This window comes from Chrysochloris asiatica, unplaced genomic scaffold (genome assembly GCF_000296735.1).
Source record: "Chrysochloris asiatica unplaced genomic scaffold, ChrAsi1.0 scaffold00052, whole genome shotgun sequence".
Taxonomy (NCBI): domain Eukaryota; kingdom Metazoa; phylum Chordata; class Mammalia; order Afrosoricida; family Chrysochloridae; genus Chrysochloris; species Chrysochloris asiatica.
Window position 1 is genome coordinate 5,567,271 of NW_006408570.1, and position 15,500 is coordinate 5,582,770.

At 37.7% G+C, this 15,500-nt stretch overlaps 1 protein-coding gene across 2 annotated transcripts in view; it reads left to right on the forward strand.

The window, feature by feature from the left end:
• The window catches only part of NFU1 (NFU1 iron-sulfur cluster scaffold homolog (S. cerevisiae)), a 61,825-nt gene that overhangs the window by 3,412 nt on the left and 42,913 nt on the right, over window positions 1-15,500 (forward strand). Inside the window, exons 2-3 of one of the 2 annotated variants that reach the window (XM_006862932.1) lie at window positions 3,202-3,305; window positions 7,096-7,231. In XM_006862932.1, the coding sequence (XP_006862994.1) occupies window positions 3,202-3,305; window positions 7,096-7,231 (240 nt within the window). Of the gene's footprint in view, window positions 1-3,201; window positions 3,306-7,095; window positions 7,232-15,500 lie in introns of those variants that run through there. The other variant, XM_006862933.1, reaches the window with a different exon arrangement.

Here is a 15,500-nt window from a genome sequence, read left to right on the forward strand (position 1 = left end):
CTCGTTTTTCTTGTGGGTAAATACCGAGTAGAGGGATTGCTGGGTCATAAGGTGTTTCTATTTTCAACCTTCTGAGGAAACGCCATATTGCTTTCCAGTCCCGTAAAGATTTACAGCCTCGGAAACTCTATGCAGGGTCACTATGAGTTGAAACCGACTCCATGGTACTTAACAACAACAACAAGCCCATCTGTGTCAGAATGTGCTGCTTATTATCCACTGTGATGCCTAATTTCCTTTCACTTAGGCTGAAAGCACAAAATACTGGCCTTCCAGAGTATTTTCCAAATTTCATACTAGACACTTAGGCAGTGAGCTATAATGGTGTTTTCACCAAACCTTGAGCTTCATTTATTTGGTAAGTAATCATTAGGCATTTAGTTGAGTCCTTTTGTGGCGCTGTAGTGTAAACACTGGACCACAAGGTCACTTTGAATTGCAGGATTTCTAAAAGAAAGAATGATGGTATAGGCCATATCCTTAACATCCTGCAGGGTCGTCAGTTCAAACCCACCAACCCTATACAGTGTCACTCAACCGCACTTAACAACAAAAGGTTGGAACTGACTCCACGGCACTTAACAACAACAAATTACACATAATGATAGGGCACCTTGGTGACTTAAGCATTGGACTGCAAAGTCGATGTTTCAAACCCACCAGCCGGTCCTCACAAGAAGGATGAGGCTGTCTACTCTGTGAATATGTAACAATCTTAGAAACCCTAGCAAGGGTCGCTGTGAGTGACAGGGACTTGGTGGTAGATTTGACTTTGGTTTTTATTACATAATGATAACAGTTGTTGTTGTTAGGTGCCATCAAGTTGGTACTGACTCATAACAACCTGATGCACAGCAAAATGAAACACTGCCCGATCCTGGGCTAACCTCACTACTGTTGCCACGCTTGAGTCCATCGATGCTGCCACTTGGCCAATCTATCTCATTGGGGCTCTTCCTCTTTTTCTCTGACCCTCCACTTTACTAAACATGATATCTTTAACAGTAGGTAACATTTATTGTTATTCAGGGCCATTGAGTTGGTTCCGACTTAATAGTGACCCTGTTTCCAAGGAGCAACTGGTGAGTTTGAACCATTGACTTTGTGGTTAGAAGTCCACAGCTTATCCTACAGCACCACACCAAGTTACATTTATTGAACATTTATTATGTGGCCTGGCGCTGTTCTCAGCACTGCACAGGAATTATCTGGATCCATCTTCGCCCAGTCTTTATGAAGAGGCTGTGACTATTAACCTCATTTTAGAGCTGAGACACTGAGGCCATTGTGTTAACTGCTGGTGTCATAGAAGTGACAGCCCCTTGTTGAGGTCCTAGTCTAGTAAAAAATAATGAACAAATAAAGAGAGTCAGGATCACTGTAGTGCTGTTATGGTTAGTTGCCCTGAGTCAGTGCCTATTTATGGCGATCTCTTGTGCTGCAAAGGACTGTGCCGCGCCATAGGGTTTTCAGAAGCAGATCTTCAGATTTGTCTTTTGAGGCACCACTGATTGGGTTTGAACTGCCAACTTTTCACTTAGTTGTTTCACTGTTTGCACCATCTAGGGACTCCATTACTGGAATAGTTAAACATAATTTAACTGATGATAATAATATATGTATCAGTTCTGTTTGCAGTCCATGTTGACAGTGGTATTTACAGATTCCTTGATTCAATGTAGTTTCCATTTTGCCCTTAATGCTTACCTTCTCATTCTCCTGAATCCCTTTGTTGCTGTTGTTAGGTGCCATCGAGTCCTAGAGGTCCTTTAAGAAACTCTGAGTTACATCCCATAATACCCCAGCTGAAGTAGTATTTTGCTCAGAAGTAGCATTTAAAGATTACTGAAGGATACAGAAATTGTTAGGTAATGTGTATACGGCTGAGTCTGTGCTCACTGTTGCTTTGTGGCAAGCAGAATTTCTAAAAGAAAGAATGATGGTATAGGCCCTATCCTTAACATCCGCATATTTTGGTGGAAAATAATCAGCAGATGATTACAAAAATAGCTCCTGCTTAAAATACTTCAGTGACTCCATGAAATGACAGTTGTTATAGCTAGCAATAATATTTTAAAGTAAATTGCATCACAATTGTAAAGCTTTGCAGTACTAAAGTTTCCTCTTATTTCCTTATCCACTAAGTGTTGTTTTGCCCTAAAGCTCTCTTTGTTTTAAATTTATCAAAGCTGAGAAAAATAGACAATCAGCATTTCTCTATATCAATGTGAAAAAACCAAAATTTCAGAAAGTTAATGTATTTCCAGTCAGAAAAGCATACTTAGAAGCAGCGACACCAGAGATGGAGACAGATGGGGGCATGGAGAGAGGGAGCAACTGAAGACTCTAGAGTCATAGAAGAGAGGGACTGAGTGCTGGCGGCCAGGAGGCAGACTTGTAGAAAGTGCCCTTTGGTGGTGTAAATTACTATATATGCCTGAGTATTTAAAAAAAAAAAAAACCAAAACTAAAATGAATAGAGAGGAATACTGTTAACTGATGGTACATGGAGGGGATTATAGTCATTGTAATGAAACAAGGTATATGATCTGTTGAATGTAAAACTGATGATCTGCCCTGTAAACTTTCAATCAGTTCACAATAAAAACTTTTTAAAAATTACATAGATTGTTAGCTTCTTTAGCGGTTTGGAAGATAATAATATATTTTCTATTCGACTTTTTGAAATACTTTTGAAAACAAGTAATCGAGATTACCTGTTACCTGTAGAGAGGGAAGTATGATAAGAAGGCAACAAACAAGGAAGACTTTGTGCAGTATGTATTGATGTTCCTTTTGAATTTTAAACCATGTGACTTATATTAACTAATTTTTAAAGAAGATAAGGAAAGAACTACTTGCAGTTCTTTACCTACTTCATGCCTAGCTAAGAGTCAGAAAGTCTTTAAGTTAGAAATCACTAATGTAGACACTGCTCTGTTTCTCCTCGCCAGATGTTACACTATCCTTTGTACAACTAATTATAAAAGCTATGAGTTTTTAGCTGTTAGTGAATTGTTTGTAGATATTGCTTACCTATGTAAGTGGAAATAGTGTTGCTAGAAAATAAAGAGCTATGTAATTATTTTCATTACAATTTAGATTTCAGTTTTACTTAGGTGTTTTCTGCATGAGCATTAAAAACCTGAGTTTACAAGATGAGAAGATTAGATCTCTTACAGTGTCGTTTTTGAAATACAGATTCCATCGAATAATGATGAGTCCACACACCATTAAGAAACAGCCTCTCCATTACTTTGTACAAAGACCTCTTATCTCACTACCTGCAAGCTTATGTACCACAGGTAAAATTTAACCTCTTTTAAAAGAAATATGTGTCAAAAGCTATGTTTACGTGGAGCACGAAAGATGAGAATTTGTAAATCTTCTAGTTAGCATATTCTAAAAAACAACATAGCGTTTTGTTTCTAGTGTTTATCTTTTTGTTAAAACCAGTCACTGGTTTCATTGACAATATTGTTGATACTACATGCTTTGGTAAACAAGATTTTCTCTCATATTGAAAATAGGTTTGAAAAAAGAATTCGAAGAATATTTCAAAGAGGACCACTGTCATGTAATTGGGGAAGCTTGGGGTTAAGTGTATGTGTGTGTATATGTATAAATACATACGTAGAGTATGGATTCAGCTCATGGGCCACCCTGATTCAGGGCATGGGCTGGGCCAGGAGACAGACCTAATTTTTGTAGGCTAGGGCAAGAATTGAGAAGGGCTTGTCTGCTGGCTTGCTTGTCTTCTTGAGTATTGAGTAACCTAACAGATTAGATAAACCACTTTAATCAAAGGCAACCAAAAATTGACTTTCAAATTTTTTAGTACTGAATTAAGGTTATCTAGATTTTTCAAAAGACAAACCCACTGATTTAGTCTTTGATATTGATTTTAGGCCCTGTTAATCTGTGTTTGGGGAAGTTTATCTGTGTCCGTTAGCTACTTACCAGAACTAAGCCTAAGAGGAAAAACTGTTTTCGATGACTCTCATGTTATCACGGTTCATTTCAGTAGGCTCAGAAAGATGGATGGAGTGGGAAATCATTTTTGAAATACGTAATTAAACCCAGCTTAGACTGTAATAGGAGTGATTCTGTTAAATACGTATTCAAATTAATCTTCCCTTAAAAATAGTTCTGTGCATTGTCAAAAGAGAAAATTGATGTGATTATTAATGTCATAGATGTCTGTAATTTTCTACTTCAGAGAATGTATATAAATTTCGTTCTCTCATGATTTTTTTTTTACGTACAGTTTTTACCTTCAAGCATTAAAAGAGAGTTTTTCTTTTATCAAGTGTAGTTTTACTCAAATGGACTGAATAGAAAGAAAGCCGTTTTTAGTTTTTCAGACGGTGGCAGCATGCCTAATTTACACAGATATTTGGCTACTAATAAATTGTACAGAAAGGCTACAAAAAATAATTGGTTCAGAACTTGTATTAAAATAACACTAAAGGAGCTCTGGCAGCATAGTGGTTACGAATTGGGCTGCGAACCGCAAGGTCAGCAGTTTGAAACTACCAGCTGCTCCATGGGAGAAAGATGAGGCTTTCTGCTCCCGTAAAGATTTACAGCCCTGGAAACCCTGTTCAGGGTCACTATGGGTCAAAACCGACTTGACGACACATAACAACAACAACAACAAATGTTTTTATATTTTACAGATATTGGTGGTAGTGCTTTGTTTAATGTCTTCCCCTTATTATTGAGGTTTTCAAAGGAATATTTTGGTGGGAAAATATTTGAGTTTTCCTTCTTTGACATGTTTCCTGCTCCAGCTCTTGCAGGTTTTACCGTATTTTAAGTCAAGTGCTTGGACACTGAGGATGGCTTTTTTTTCTTCTTTTTTAGGATTTGCTTGGCCACCAAGTCACCAACTCTTATCTTTATAGAACAATGGCATAACCAAAATATCTGGGAGTCTAGTTTCCATTTCTGTTTTATGAAGGAAATGGTTCAACATCAATTAGCTGAAGCCGCAAGGAGAGGTGCAAAAACCACTCTCAGCTATCAAATTAGATTCTTCTCCTTACCGGTTAAGAAAAGCTCTCCTGTACCAACCATATATTTTGCCAAATCTTGTCTGTTTCAAATTAAAAATAAAACTGATTCTTTCTGATATTTCACTATCTCTCCTAAAATAAGTGGTATGAGGGTTATGACAAGACAGGATAAGAAGCCTGGTCCTAAATATATTTTCCTGTTCTGCTTGGAGTCCTGGTGTGGCTCTGAAGGATAAGGTTTGAACTGCAAGGTCAGCAGAACCTACCAGCTGCTACTGAGAAACCCTATTCAGGGTCTCTGAGTCGGAACTGACTTGACAGCGCTTAACAACAACAGCAGTACATTTGCTTGGCACTAGTAGGTGAGGAAAGAAGGAGCTCTGGTAGCGTAGTGGTTACGAATCGGGCTGCAAACCTTAAGGTCAGCGGTTCGAAACTACCAGTCGCTCCGCGGGAGACCGATGAGGCTTTCTACTCCCGTAAAGATTTACACCCTCGGAAACCCTGTACAGGGTCGCTATGGGTCGGACCCGACTCGATGGCACTTAACAACAACAACAGGTGAGGAAAGGCAGTGTGTACAGTGATTCCAAGAGTCAGAGCTTGAAAACTGGGCAGGCTTGAATCCTGACTATCGCTTAACTAGCGGAGTGATCATGAGCTTTATGTTGCTTGCTTATAAAACGGAATAAAAATGGTACTTACTTGGGAGGCTGTAGGGATTAAATGATGTAATATGTGTCAAGTAATTAGCACCATGTAATGTGTATAAGGTACTTAGCATATGATAAGTGCTCAGTAAATTTTTGTTGTTATTACATACTGTTGTCAACCTATTTAAACAAACTCCTATAAGATGATGCATTTTTTTAGAAGGTTTATTTTCATAACAAATAATCAAGGTCTTTTTTGTGATTTTTAAAACTATTAAAACCCAGGTCTATGCATTTGTGTTAAAAGTACTATTCCTAATATTAAGACAGGGAATTAAAGATCCAGTTACCTCTTTATTGTTATAGTCAATTTATTCACAATTTAATATGGCCCTAGAAGAAAAGAACCCGTTAAGATAGTTTCTATGTATGCCAGAGTAATTTACTTAGATTCCACTTTGTATATCGTATTTTATAGTGTTATAAATGTTCTGTAACCTTGGGCAAGTTAATTAACATCTCTAAGCCTGTTTCTTCATTTGTAAAATTAGGATAAAAATAGTACTTTCTTCATGGTCATTAAAAGAATAAATATGTCTAAAACACTTGACCCTGTATCTGTTATATAATTAAAAAGCAATAGATACTGATTTTATTATAAATTGCTAATTTGACTTAGGGTAGTATGGTGGCTCTGTATGATAAGCACTGGAGTGAGAACCACAGAGTCAGTGATTTGAACCTACCAGACGCTCCGTGGGAGAAAGATGAGACTTTCAGCTCCCACATAGATTTAAAGCCTTGGAAACCCCATATAGGCACTTAATAACAGCACTTTGTCTTTATTGTCTTTAAAAGAGTGGTGGTACTTTGGAAAGAAGATAATGTAACTTTTTACTGTGTTATTATTACAAAGAAAATCATCAGCTCTCTGCTGTTAAGGTGATTCCAACTCACCATGATCCTGTAGGATAGAACAAAGCTGCCCCATAGGGTTTCCAAGCTTTCAATCTTTATGGACTTTTTCTCCGACAGAGCAGCTGGTAGGTTTGAACTGCCGACCTATTGGTTAGCAGCCAAGATGAATAGTTAAGATAGTCATTGACACCAGCCACCAGTTAGAATACACATAATACACAACTCTAGAGTTGTGATGTACGTTTCTACTTAAGTGTAGGAAGTATATTGTTAGAATCTGTTGACTAACAAAACTATCTAAATAATTAGAGTATTACTATTAAAGCTGATGCACTTTTCCTAAATCTAGATATATTGACGTATTTCTATATTTATAGTCTTTTGTCAACTTGGACAATTATCATTTACAGTAATATCTTTCTAATAATTTTTCTTCTGGGTCTCTGAAAATGAGCACTTCTTTGAAAATTATTATTTTTAAAAGAATAATCTCTTTTCTCTTTTAGTAAGAAACATGTTTATTCAAACGCAAGATACTCCAAATCCCAACAGTTTAAAGTTTATTCCAGGAAAACCAGTTCTCGAGACAAGGACCATGGATTTTCCCACACCAGCTTCAGCATTTCGCTCCCCTCTGGCTAGGTATATTACCTTTTTGTTATTTACTTTTACAAGAAACATGAATAGCTAGCTGCTTTGGGATTAACATTAAGATTTTATGTACACTGATTTTTTTTCTTTTTCCGGTGTAGAGACTATTTTTCTTTTCAGGTAAGAGAAAAAGAAAAATAAGAGTTAATAGTTGGAAACCTATTTCCCAAAAGTAGTCCTGGTGGGCACTGTAGGGTAAGCATTGCTGCTAACTACAAGGGTCAGAAGTTGAAACTCACCAGCTTCTTCTTGGAATTGATTCAACTGCACCTAACAGCAGCAACTCCTGAAAAGTGATGCATTAGAGAAGTTTGTAGTGTGAATAAATATTTATATTTTTACTTAGGAAAACATTCTTCAAGGTGGTGAGCATGATGCATTTTTATTCCAAATCTTTAAAAGTCTTTTTTAAGAGCAATGAAAGCAAGCCCACTTATTTTTAAGAATAATTGAAATTTTTAATGTTTCAAAACATAGTAGTTTCTAAAAATTTCCACTAAGAACCATAAATGATGATAATTATCTCAGATAGCATGATTTTTAAAGAGTTAGTGCTAGAGGGTAGACACATGTTAGCTCTGGTGATGGGGAAGGAGATATACTAGAAGGGGAAGGGCAATATACAAGGAGGGTGGCAGAAGAATCAGCAAGATAGGTGAAGACTCAGGGAGGTTTGCAGGGGCTAATGGAGATAGAGGTAACAGTGATACATACACAACCTTGGAACAACAGTATTCTGTGCAAAGATACATGGATTGAGACATAGGCTGAATGGGTAAGGAAGGACTATGGAGCCCTGGAAGCATAGTGGATTACAAGCTGGGCTGTTAACCACAAAGTCGGCAGTTCAAGTCTACCATCTGCTCCATGGGAGAAAGGTGAGGCTTTCTGTTCCTGTAAAGATTTGCAGCCTTGGAAACTCTATACAGGGTCACTATGTGTCGGAACTGACTCGGTGGCACACAACAACCACCATATATGTATGTGTGTATGTATATATATATCCCTCAAATATATAAGCTTTTGAAAGAGAAGAATGTGGTAGAGCATACAGCAGGCAAAATGATGAAAACTTCTTAGATATTATCAAACATCCTAAAGCAATGAATTTATGGGTCTGGGGGCTCAGGACCATAGTCTCGGGACACAGTGATCAACTGGCATAACAAAGTTCGTTAAAACAGTGTTCCACTTCCTGCTTGGGTGAGTATCATCTGGGATCTTGAAAGCTTAGGGCGGCCATCTAAGGTGAAGCATTTGGTCTCTCCATTTGTAGAAGAAAGAAGAATTTTAAGAATTGAAGAAGCTTGAAATCAATTAGTCCAGTAGACCAATGGAACATGTGAACACCGGTCTTCAACGACCCTGAGACCAGAAGAACTAGACAGTGCTCAGCTGCTACTACCAACTACCCTAATAGGGATCACATTACAGGGTCTTGGATAGAGTGGGGGGAAAATGCTTAACAAAATTCAGAATTATTTAATATTAATAAAAAGACCTGGTTTACTAGTCAGAAAGAGACTGGAGGAGCCTGAGATTATGGCCCACAACCACCCTTCAAATCTGGAAAGGAACTCATCTTCGTGGCCCAATTTTCACCTGTGCAGTAGATAGATTTACGGGGGGTGGGGGTGAGAACAGCACCAGTAATAGTCATTTACCATTGGAACAGTCAATTATTCAAAATAAAAAAGATAACATTTTCCTAAGGACAAAATTGAGAAGGGATAGGAAGGTGGGTAGAATGCAAACAGGAACCACAGGGAGGAAGCAGGATAACTTACTGCTTGAAGGGGAATGTAATCAATGAGAATAAACAAAGTGCATGGTTTGTTCAATGTAAAACTGATGATCTTGTCTGTAAATCTTAATTCACAATAAAAAGTTAAACAGACAAGATTATTAGCTTTACATTCAGCAGATCAGTATACTTTGTTTATTCTCTAGTCAGTGAAGATCATTTTTAAATTTACTAGATAAAGACGTGTTAAATATATGTCAGACATAAAAGCACAATAGATGAAATTGTTGAGTTGAACTGCTTTTTAGATGAAAACTAGAGAAATTTTTTATAGTTATTTAATATCATGCTTAGAAATATCAATGTCAGTATCAATTGAAATTTTGGTAACATAAGCTTGATACTGATTGCTAAAAATATTTAGAAGACAAGTTGCTGTTGTTAAGTGCTGTCAAGTGGGTTCTAACTTATAGTGACTCTTATTTAGGGTTTCCGAGGAGTGCCTGGTGAGCTTGAACCTCCAAACTTGAGGTTCAAAATGACCTGGCTGTCTAAAGAAGCTTAGATAAATATTTATAAGATTTATCTAATAATATAGCCATTTTATGTGTCTTGTTTATGAGAGCCAGAAATATGCCAAGTTTAGGAATAGTGTTTTAAATCCTAACCAGTAAAAATGCACATTTTCTTGGGCTTAAACATGCCATCTCTTAGAATATGCCTTATTGTTAATTGTTAAGTTCCAGTGAGTGGATTCCCACTTATGGCAGGCCTATATAGGGTGGCCGAGGAACTGCTTGTGGGTTTGAATTGCCAACCTTGTGGTTAGCAGTCCAGTGCTTGTCCTTTGGTGCCACACCAGCACTCCAGAATATGTTTTCATAGTTTTTGTTACAAGCCATATTAAGAAATGTTTACATTTACATTACAGTGTTAAATATAAAATAAATCAAAAAGTATTACTATAAAATCATAGAAACTTTATTAAACAAAAATACCACAATGTGAAGTTGTTGTTTCTCGACGTAGCCTCCACCTAGGTCTATACGCTTCTGAAGGTGGTGTTTCCTTCTCTAACCCTTTCCCGAAGAATTCTGTGCTCTTTAATGTATGCCACATCAAAATGCCGTTTTGACATCCTCACAGGACTCAAACTGTGTTCTTTTTCATTGTTTTTTGCATTTGGGAATAAGAATAAGTATGAAGCGGTATGAAGAGGACTGTAGGGCGGACGGTGTAAGGTTTCCCAGGGAAATTCTCAGTGGACATCTCTTGCTACCCTCGAAGAATGAGCAGGTGCATTGTCATGATGGAAGAAATTCTTGTCCTTTTAAATTTTCTTGCTGTAATTCTCATTTTCTTAACATTTCTTCCTAGTACACCTTGATAGTCTCCTGTGTCCTTTGAGAAAATTTATAAAGATAGTCCCTTGGGAATCCTCAGATAGTTGCCATAACTTTCTGAGCTGACCTGTCTGTCTGGAATTTAACTGACCCAGCAGATGCCCTTGGAAACCACTGTTTTAATTGGACCTTTTTTTTGAAACTACCTTAACAAGACTAAGACAGCTATATTACTGAGAGAAACTGTCTGCAGCTATTCACTGAACACAGACATTTTCCAACATATTTTGTTTGGAGTAAATCTGTGTGTGTATGACTTGGAACCCTGGTAGCAATACTTCTTGACTTAACCTTATATATGCACATGTGTAGGAAACAGATATTTTATGCAGTTATCTCCATGTCTTTTTGATATCTCCTTTCTTCACCTCTTCGAGGTATTTTATTCTGTTCTGCTTTATTTCATTATGTAAAATTTCTGGTCACAGTACTGGAGAACCACCAGACTGGAGAAGATTGGGAGGCCTGAGGAGTGGGACTTATACATGCCCTTCCCTCTCCACAGCCCCCAAATAGAACTCCCCTGTAGACCCCATCTGGTCAGGCCTATCTGACCTCATTGTGCACTTAGTGCCTGCTGGTATCTGTCAGGGACAGTCCCGTCTCTGTTTGCAATCAGCAGAAAGAAGCAGCATTTGGTGAATGGTTGAAAGGGCTGTTTGGCCTAAGAGGTCTTTGGTCCACTTTTGCGGTTCTCCAAGTTTTTTTGATGAGGTTACAAAGGCTCCCTCTGTAAAAAACAGTCAAGAGTGTTAATAAACAGAAACCTAAACCTCCAAGCATGGTTTGTAAAAGGGGGTGATGGGTGTGAAACCACACACAGGACACAGGATGCACGTTAGAGTCTGGGTTTTGGACTTGTGTCATTTGACTCTAATAAGAACTTTTGTTACTTCTGTACATACTTATGCAATGAACTGTACAAGTGAACCCAAGCTGTTAAATAGACATTTAGTTTGTTCCACTTAAAAGGAGTCAACAAAAAGTTTTTATTCCTTAAAAAAAAAAATCTGGTCACTATGAGTTGAAGTCAACTCCATGGCCATGGGAGGAAGACACAGTTGATTGCACAACACACTATTGAGAGTGAAAAAAAGGTATTTTAGGGAACATCTGCACACATATACCAGGTGCAAGGATGGTCATTGTAGCCTCTTTGGTAAAGATAAATAATAGGAAACATGTTTTGTTGTGTATTTGAACTGGAAGCCTAGTTGCAGTACCTTAATGTTCTGAACATTCATCAATAAAAAGAGTTAAACTATCTAGCCATAGAATGAAAATATTAAAAAGAATGAGGAACAGCCATATTTACTGTCATGGCAAGATCTTTAAAAACGTACTTTTAACTCAACACAGCAAGTTGCAGAATAGTGAGTATAGTATGATACTATGCATATGTTGTTGTTGTTATTAAGTACCATGAAGTTGGTTCCTACTCATAGTGACCCTGCACAGGGTTTTGGAGGTTGTAAATCTTTACGGGAGCAGAAAGTCTCATCTTTCTCCCATGGAATGGCTGGTAGTTTCAAACTGCCGACTTTGAGGTTAGCAGCCCAATTCGTAATCACTGTGCTACACACACCCCCCAAAAAAAAAAATCACAAAAAATGTACACTGACATAAAGGTCTGGAAGGGTACATTCAAGAGGGATGGGCAACGAGGAGTTGCACTATATATGTAGTGTTTCAAATGTTTACATGAAGGATGTGTTTACTTATTAATTTGCATTTAAAAATATAAAGGTAAAAAAATCCCCAATTCAGTTACAGATTAATTGGAGATTATTTCTGTCAGATGCTTCGCTGACAAAGGCCCTTTTTAAATTAGGTTTTTGAAAGTAGCCAATTTAATGGGTTCACAGAGTTTATTATCTTTAGTCAAGCAAAATCAGTCTCATTTTCTTTATTGTTTTAGCTGGGGAATGTTTTTGCTGTTAGCTGGAATGTAAACTCCATGAGAAGAGAGACCAGTCTGTGACATCATTGCATCCCTCTTACTTCAGTGCCTGGCATTAAGTAGATGTTCAAATATATGTTGAGTGAATAAATGATTGAGTGAATGAATAAATAAGCACTAATTCATGGTGCTGTAAGATCAGCACTGGACTGCGAACCAGAAGGTCAACAGTTAAAACCCTCCAGCTACTCCTCGGAAACCCTGTTACCGGATCCCTATCAGTCAGCATCGACTTGATGGCACTTAACAAAAATAATTCATCTTTAGAATCTTGGTGTGGCACTAGACCACAAGGTTGGTTTGAACCTCAAGGTTGGCATTTCAAACTCACCAGCCACTTGTCGGAAACCCTATACAGGGTCACTGTGAGTCGGTACCGACTCGACAAAACTTAAGAACAACACCAACATAGATATGAATATGGACATAGATACAGAGGAGTCCTGGTGTGTCATTGTAGAATAAGTCCTGGACTGGTAACCAACCATAAAGTCGGCATTTCAAACCTAACAGTCCCTCTCAGAAGCCCTACACAGGGTCTGAATGAGTCAGAACCAACTCGGCACATAGCAATCTTTATGGTCAAGGAGCTCTGGTGGCACAGGGGACTAAGCATTGGGCTGCTAACTACGATGTTGGCAGTTCAAACAAATCAGCCATTCTGTAGGAGATAGATGAGATTGTCTATTACCATAAAGATTTCCAGTCTTGGAAACCTGTGGAGAGTTCTACTCTGCCCTAAATTGTTGCTATGAGTCTGAATCAACTCAGCAACAGTGAGTTCAGGTTGGGTTTTTTTTTTTAAATCTTGATGGACAAGACCATAAAATGAAATGTAAGCAGAGTGTGAACCAGTCTTTGGTGGCACATAAAAGGGTGATATATCTGTCATTGGCATGGTAATACAATATTGTTTTAAAATCTGCAACATAAATAAAGACATATCCATTCTTAGGTTAGAAGAATCGTTTATATGTTGGATGGCAAAATTCAGAGCAGTCAAAAAGTTTCATTAGTCTAGAATAATAGATTAAAGCGAATAAGATGAAAACTGATTGGAACAAATGTAAAGCCTTCTATTTAAAATTTTTAAATATAGTTTAATTATAAATGGATGAATCTGGTCTTTTTAGAGTTGTTCATGTGGGATATGATACAATTCTCAAAAAGTCAAACTTTATTAATAGAGTTACAATGTCAAGATCAAAGGTGGTAATAATCTGTGCTCCATATAAATCAAACAACGTTTGGAGGATTGTGTTCAATCTGAGTATCATAGTTTCTTTTTTTATCTAAATGTCATTTATTTGGTTGCAAAACATACATTAATCCAACAATTCATGCAAGTGCAATTTAGTGACATTCGTTACATTTTCAAATTGTGCAACTGTTCTCATCTTCATTTTTTGAGTTGTCCCTCCGTCATTAACATAAACTCACTGCTTACTAAAGTTTCTTAATAGTATTTCGAGTTGCTGTTGTCAGGTTGATCCCATATGTTGTTGTTGTTAAGTGCCGTCGAGTTGGTTCCAACCCATAGTGACCCTATATAGGGTTTCCAAGGAGCAGCTGGTGAGCTTGAACCACTGACCTTGCAGTTCAAACGGCTTTGCAGTCTGATGCATTAGCCCACAGTGCCACACCAGGACTCCTGATCCCATATGGGTAGTTCTTAAAAGAGTATAATGCTCAAGGCAGATCATTTTTACTAGTTAAACTAAGCTATTGTTTGGTTTTAAGATGATTTCAGGAGATATTTATGGTTTAAGGTTTAAAGATTACCTCAGGGCAGTAGTTTCAGAGGCTCATCCAGGAAGTCTAGAATCTATGAGAATTTGACATTCTAGTCTGCAATTCCCTCCTGTTGGTCAGGATTTTCCTATGGAATCTTTGATTTAAACGCTCAGAAATGGTATCCGGGTACCATCCAGTTCTTCTGGTCTCATGGCAAAGGAAGCATCAGCACGGTTCATGGAGGCAAATAAATATACAGTCTGTGTCTTCCTCCTATTCCTTACTCTCTGTTGTCCAGGAGAACAGAGACCAGTTGTACATTGAATGGCTGTTTTCTTTTGCACATTGGCAAATTGAAGTTTCTCTCAAGAAAGGTAACCTAAATGGTAAAGCATATATAATGCTTTTAGCTTTTTCTTGTGTAGGTAAAAACCAAAAAAAACAAACGATTCTGTGTGATCCTATATAGGTTTCTGAAGTTATAAGTCTTTATGGGAGCAGACAGCATCATCTTTCTCCTGAGGACTGCCTGGTGGGTTTGAACTGTGGACCCTGCAGTTATCCTCCTGGGCTAATCCTACAGCACCTCTCTGTAAACTCTTTGCTTAAAGCAGTCTTCATGAGATAGCCAGCAGATTGAGTTGACTCCTTTGTATGGTCCTTTCATTTGAAGAAAAATGCTTTGCTAACTGTACAGATGTTCAGAAGGCTAATTTGCTGAGCTAATACAGGGGCCTACTTCAAGGCCTATAGCTGGATTATTGGATCATAAAATGCAACTAAAAACCTTGTAAATACTTGTAAAGTTAATATTGAGTGGTTATGGAAAGAACCCAGATAACATTGTATCAGACAAATTCTTAAATACTTCAAATAGTAAAATTCCAGTTGTTGTTGTTAAGTGCCACGGATTTGGTTCCGACCCATAGCAACCCTATATAGGGTTTCTGAGGAGCAATTGGTGAGTTTGAGTCACCAGCCTTGTGGTTTAAACTGACTTTGAGGTCCAGCACATTAACCCACAGCGCCACACCAGCTAAGGATAGGAGAAAGGAAACTGCTGTCAGAGTGTGTACTTTCTAGGTTTGATAAATACACTGAGCAAGTAGGAAAGGAAGATGCATTCCAGAACTCTTGTTTAAAAATACAATCTTCTTCTCTACCCCCACAGGACTTTAACAAATTAGCTTTATTGAGGAATAATTTACATACAATAAAATTCACCAATTTAAAAAAAAATAAATAAATGTTTTATTATGAATTGTGTGATAGTCTACATGGGAGAACATTAGTCTTACATCCATTCTATCATACATCGTTTCATTGGCATAGTTACCGTCTCATCCATGAATCCTCACCCAACCAAAGGGTGTGTCCGTCCTGCAAGCCTGTTTCTCTACACACACACACACACACACA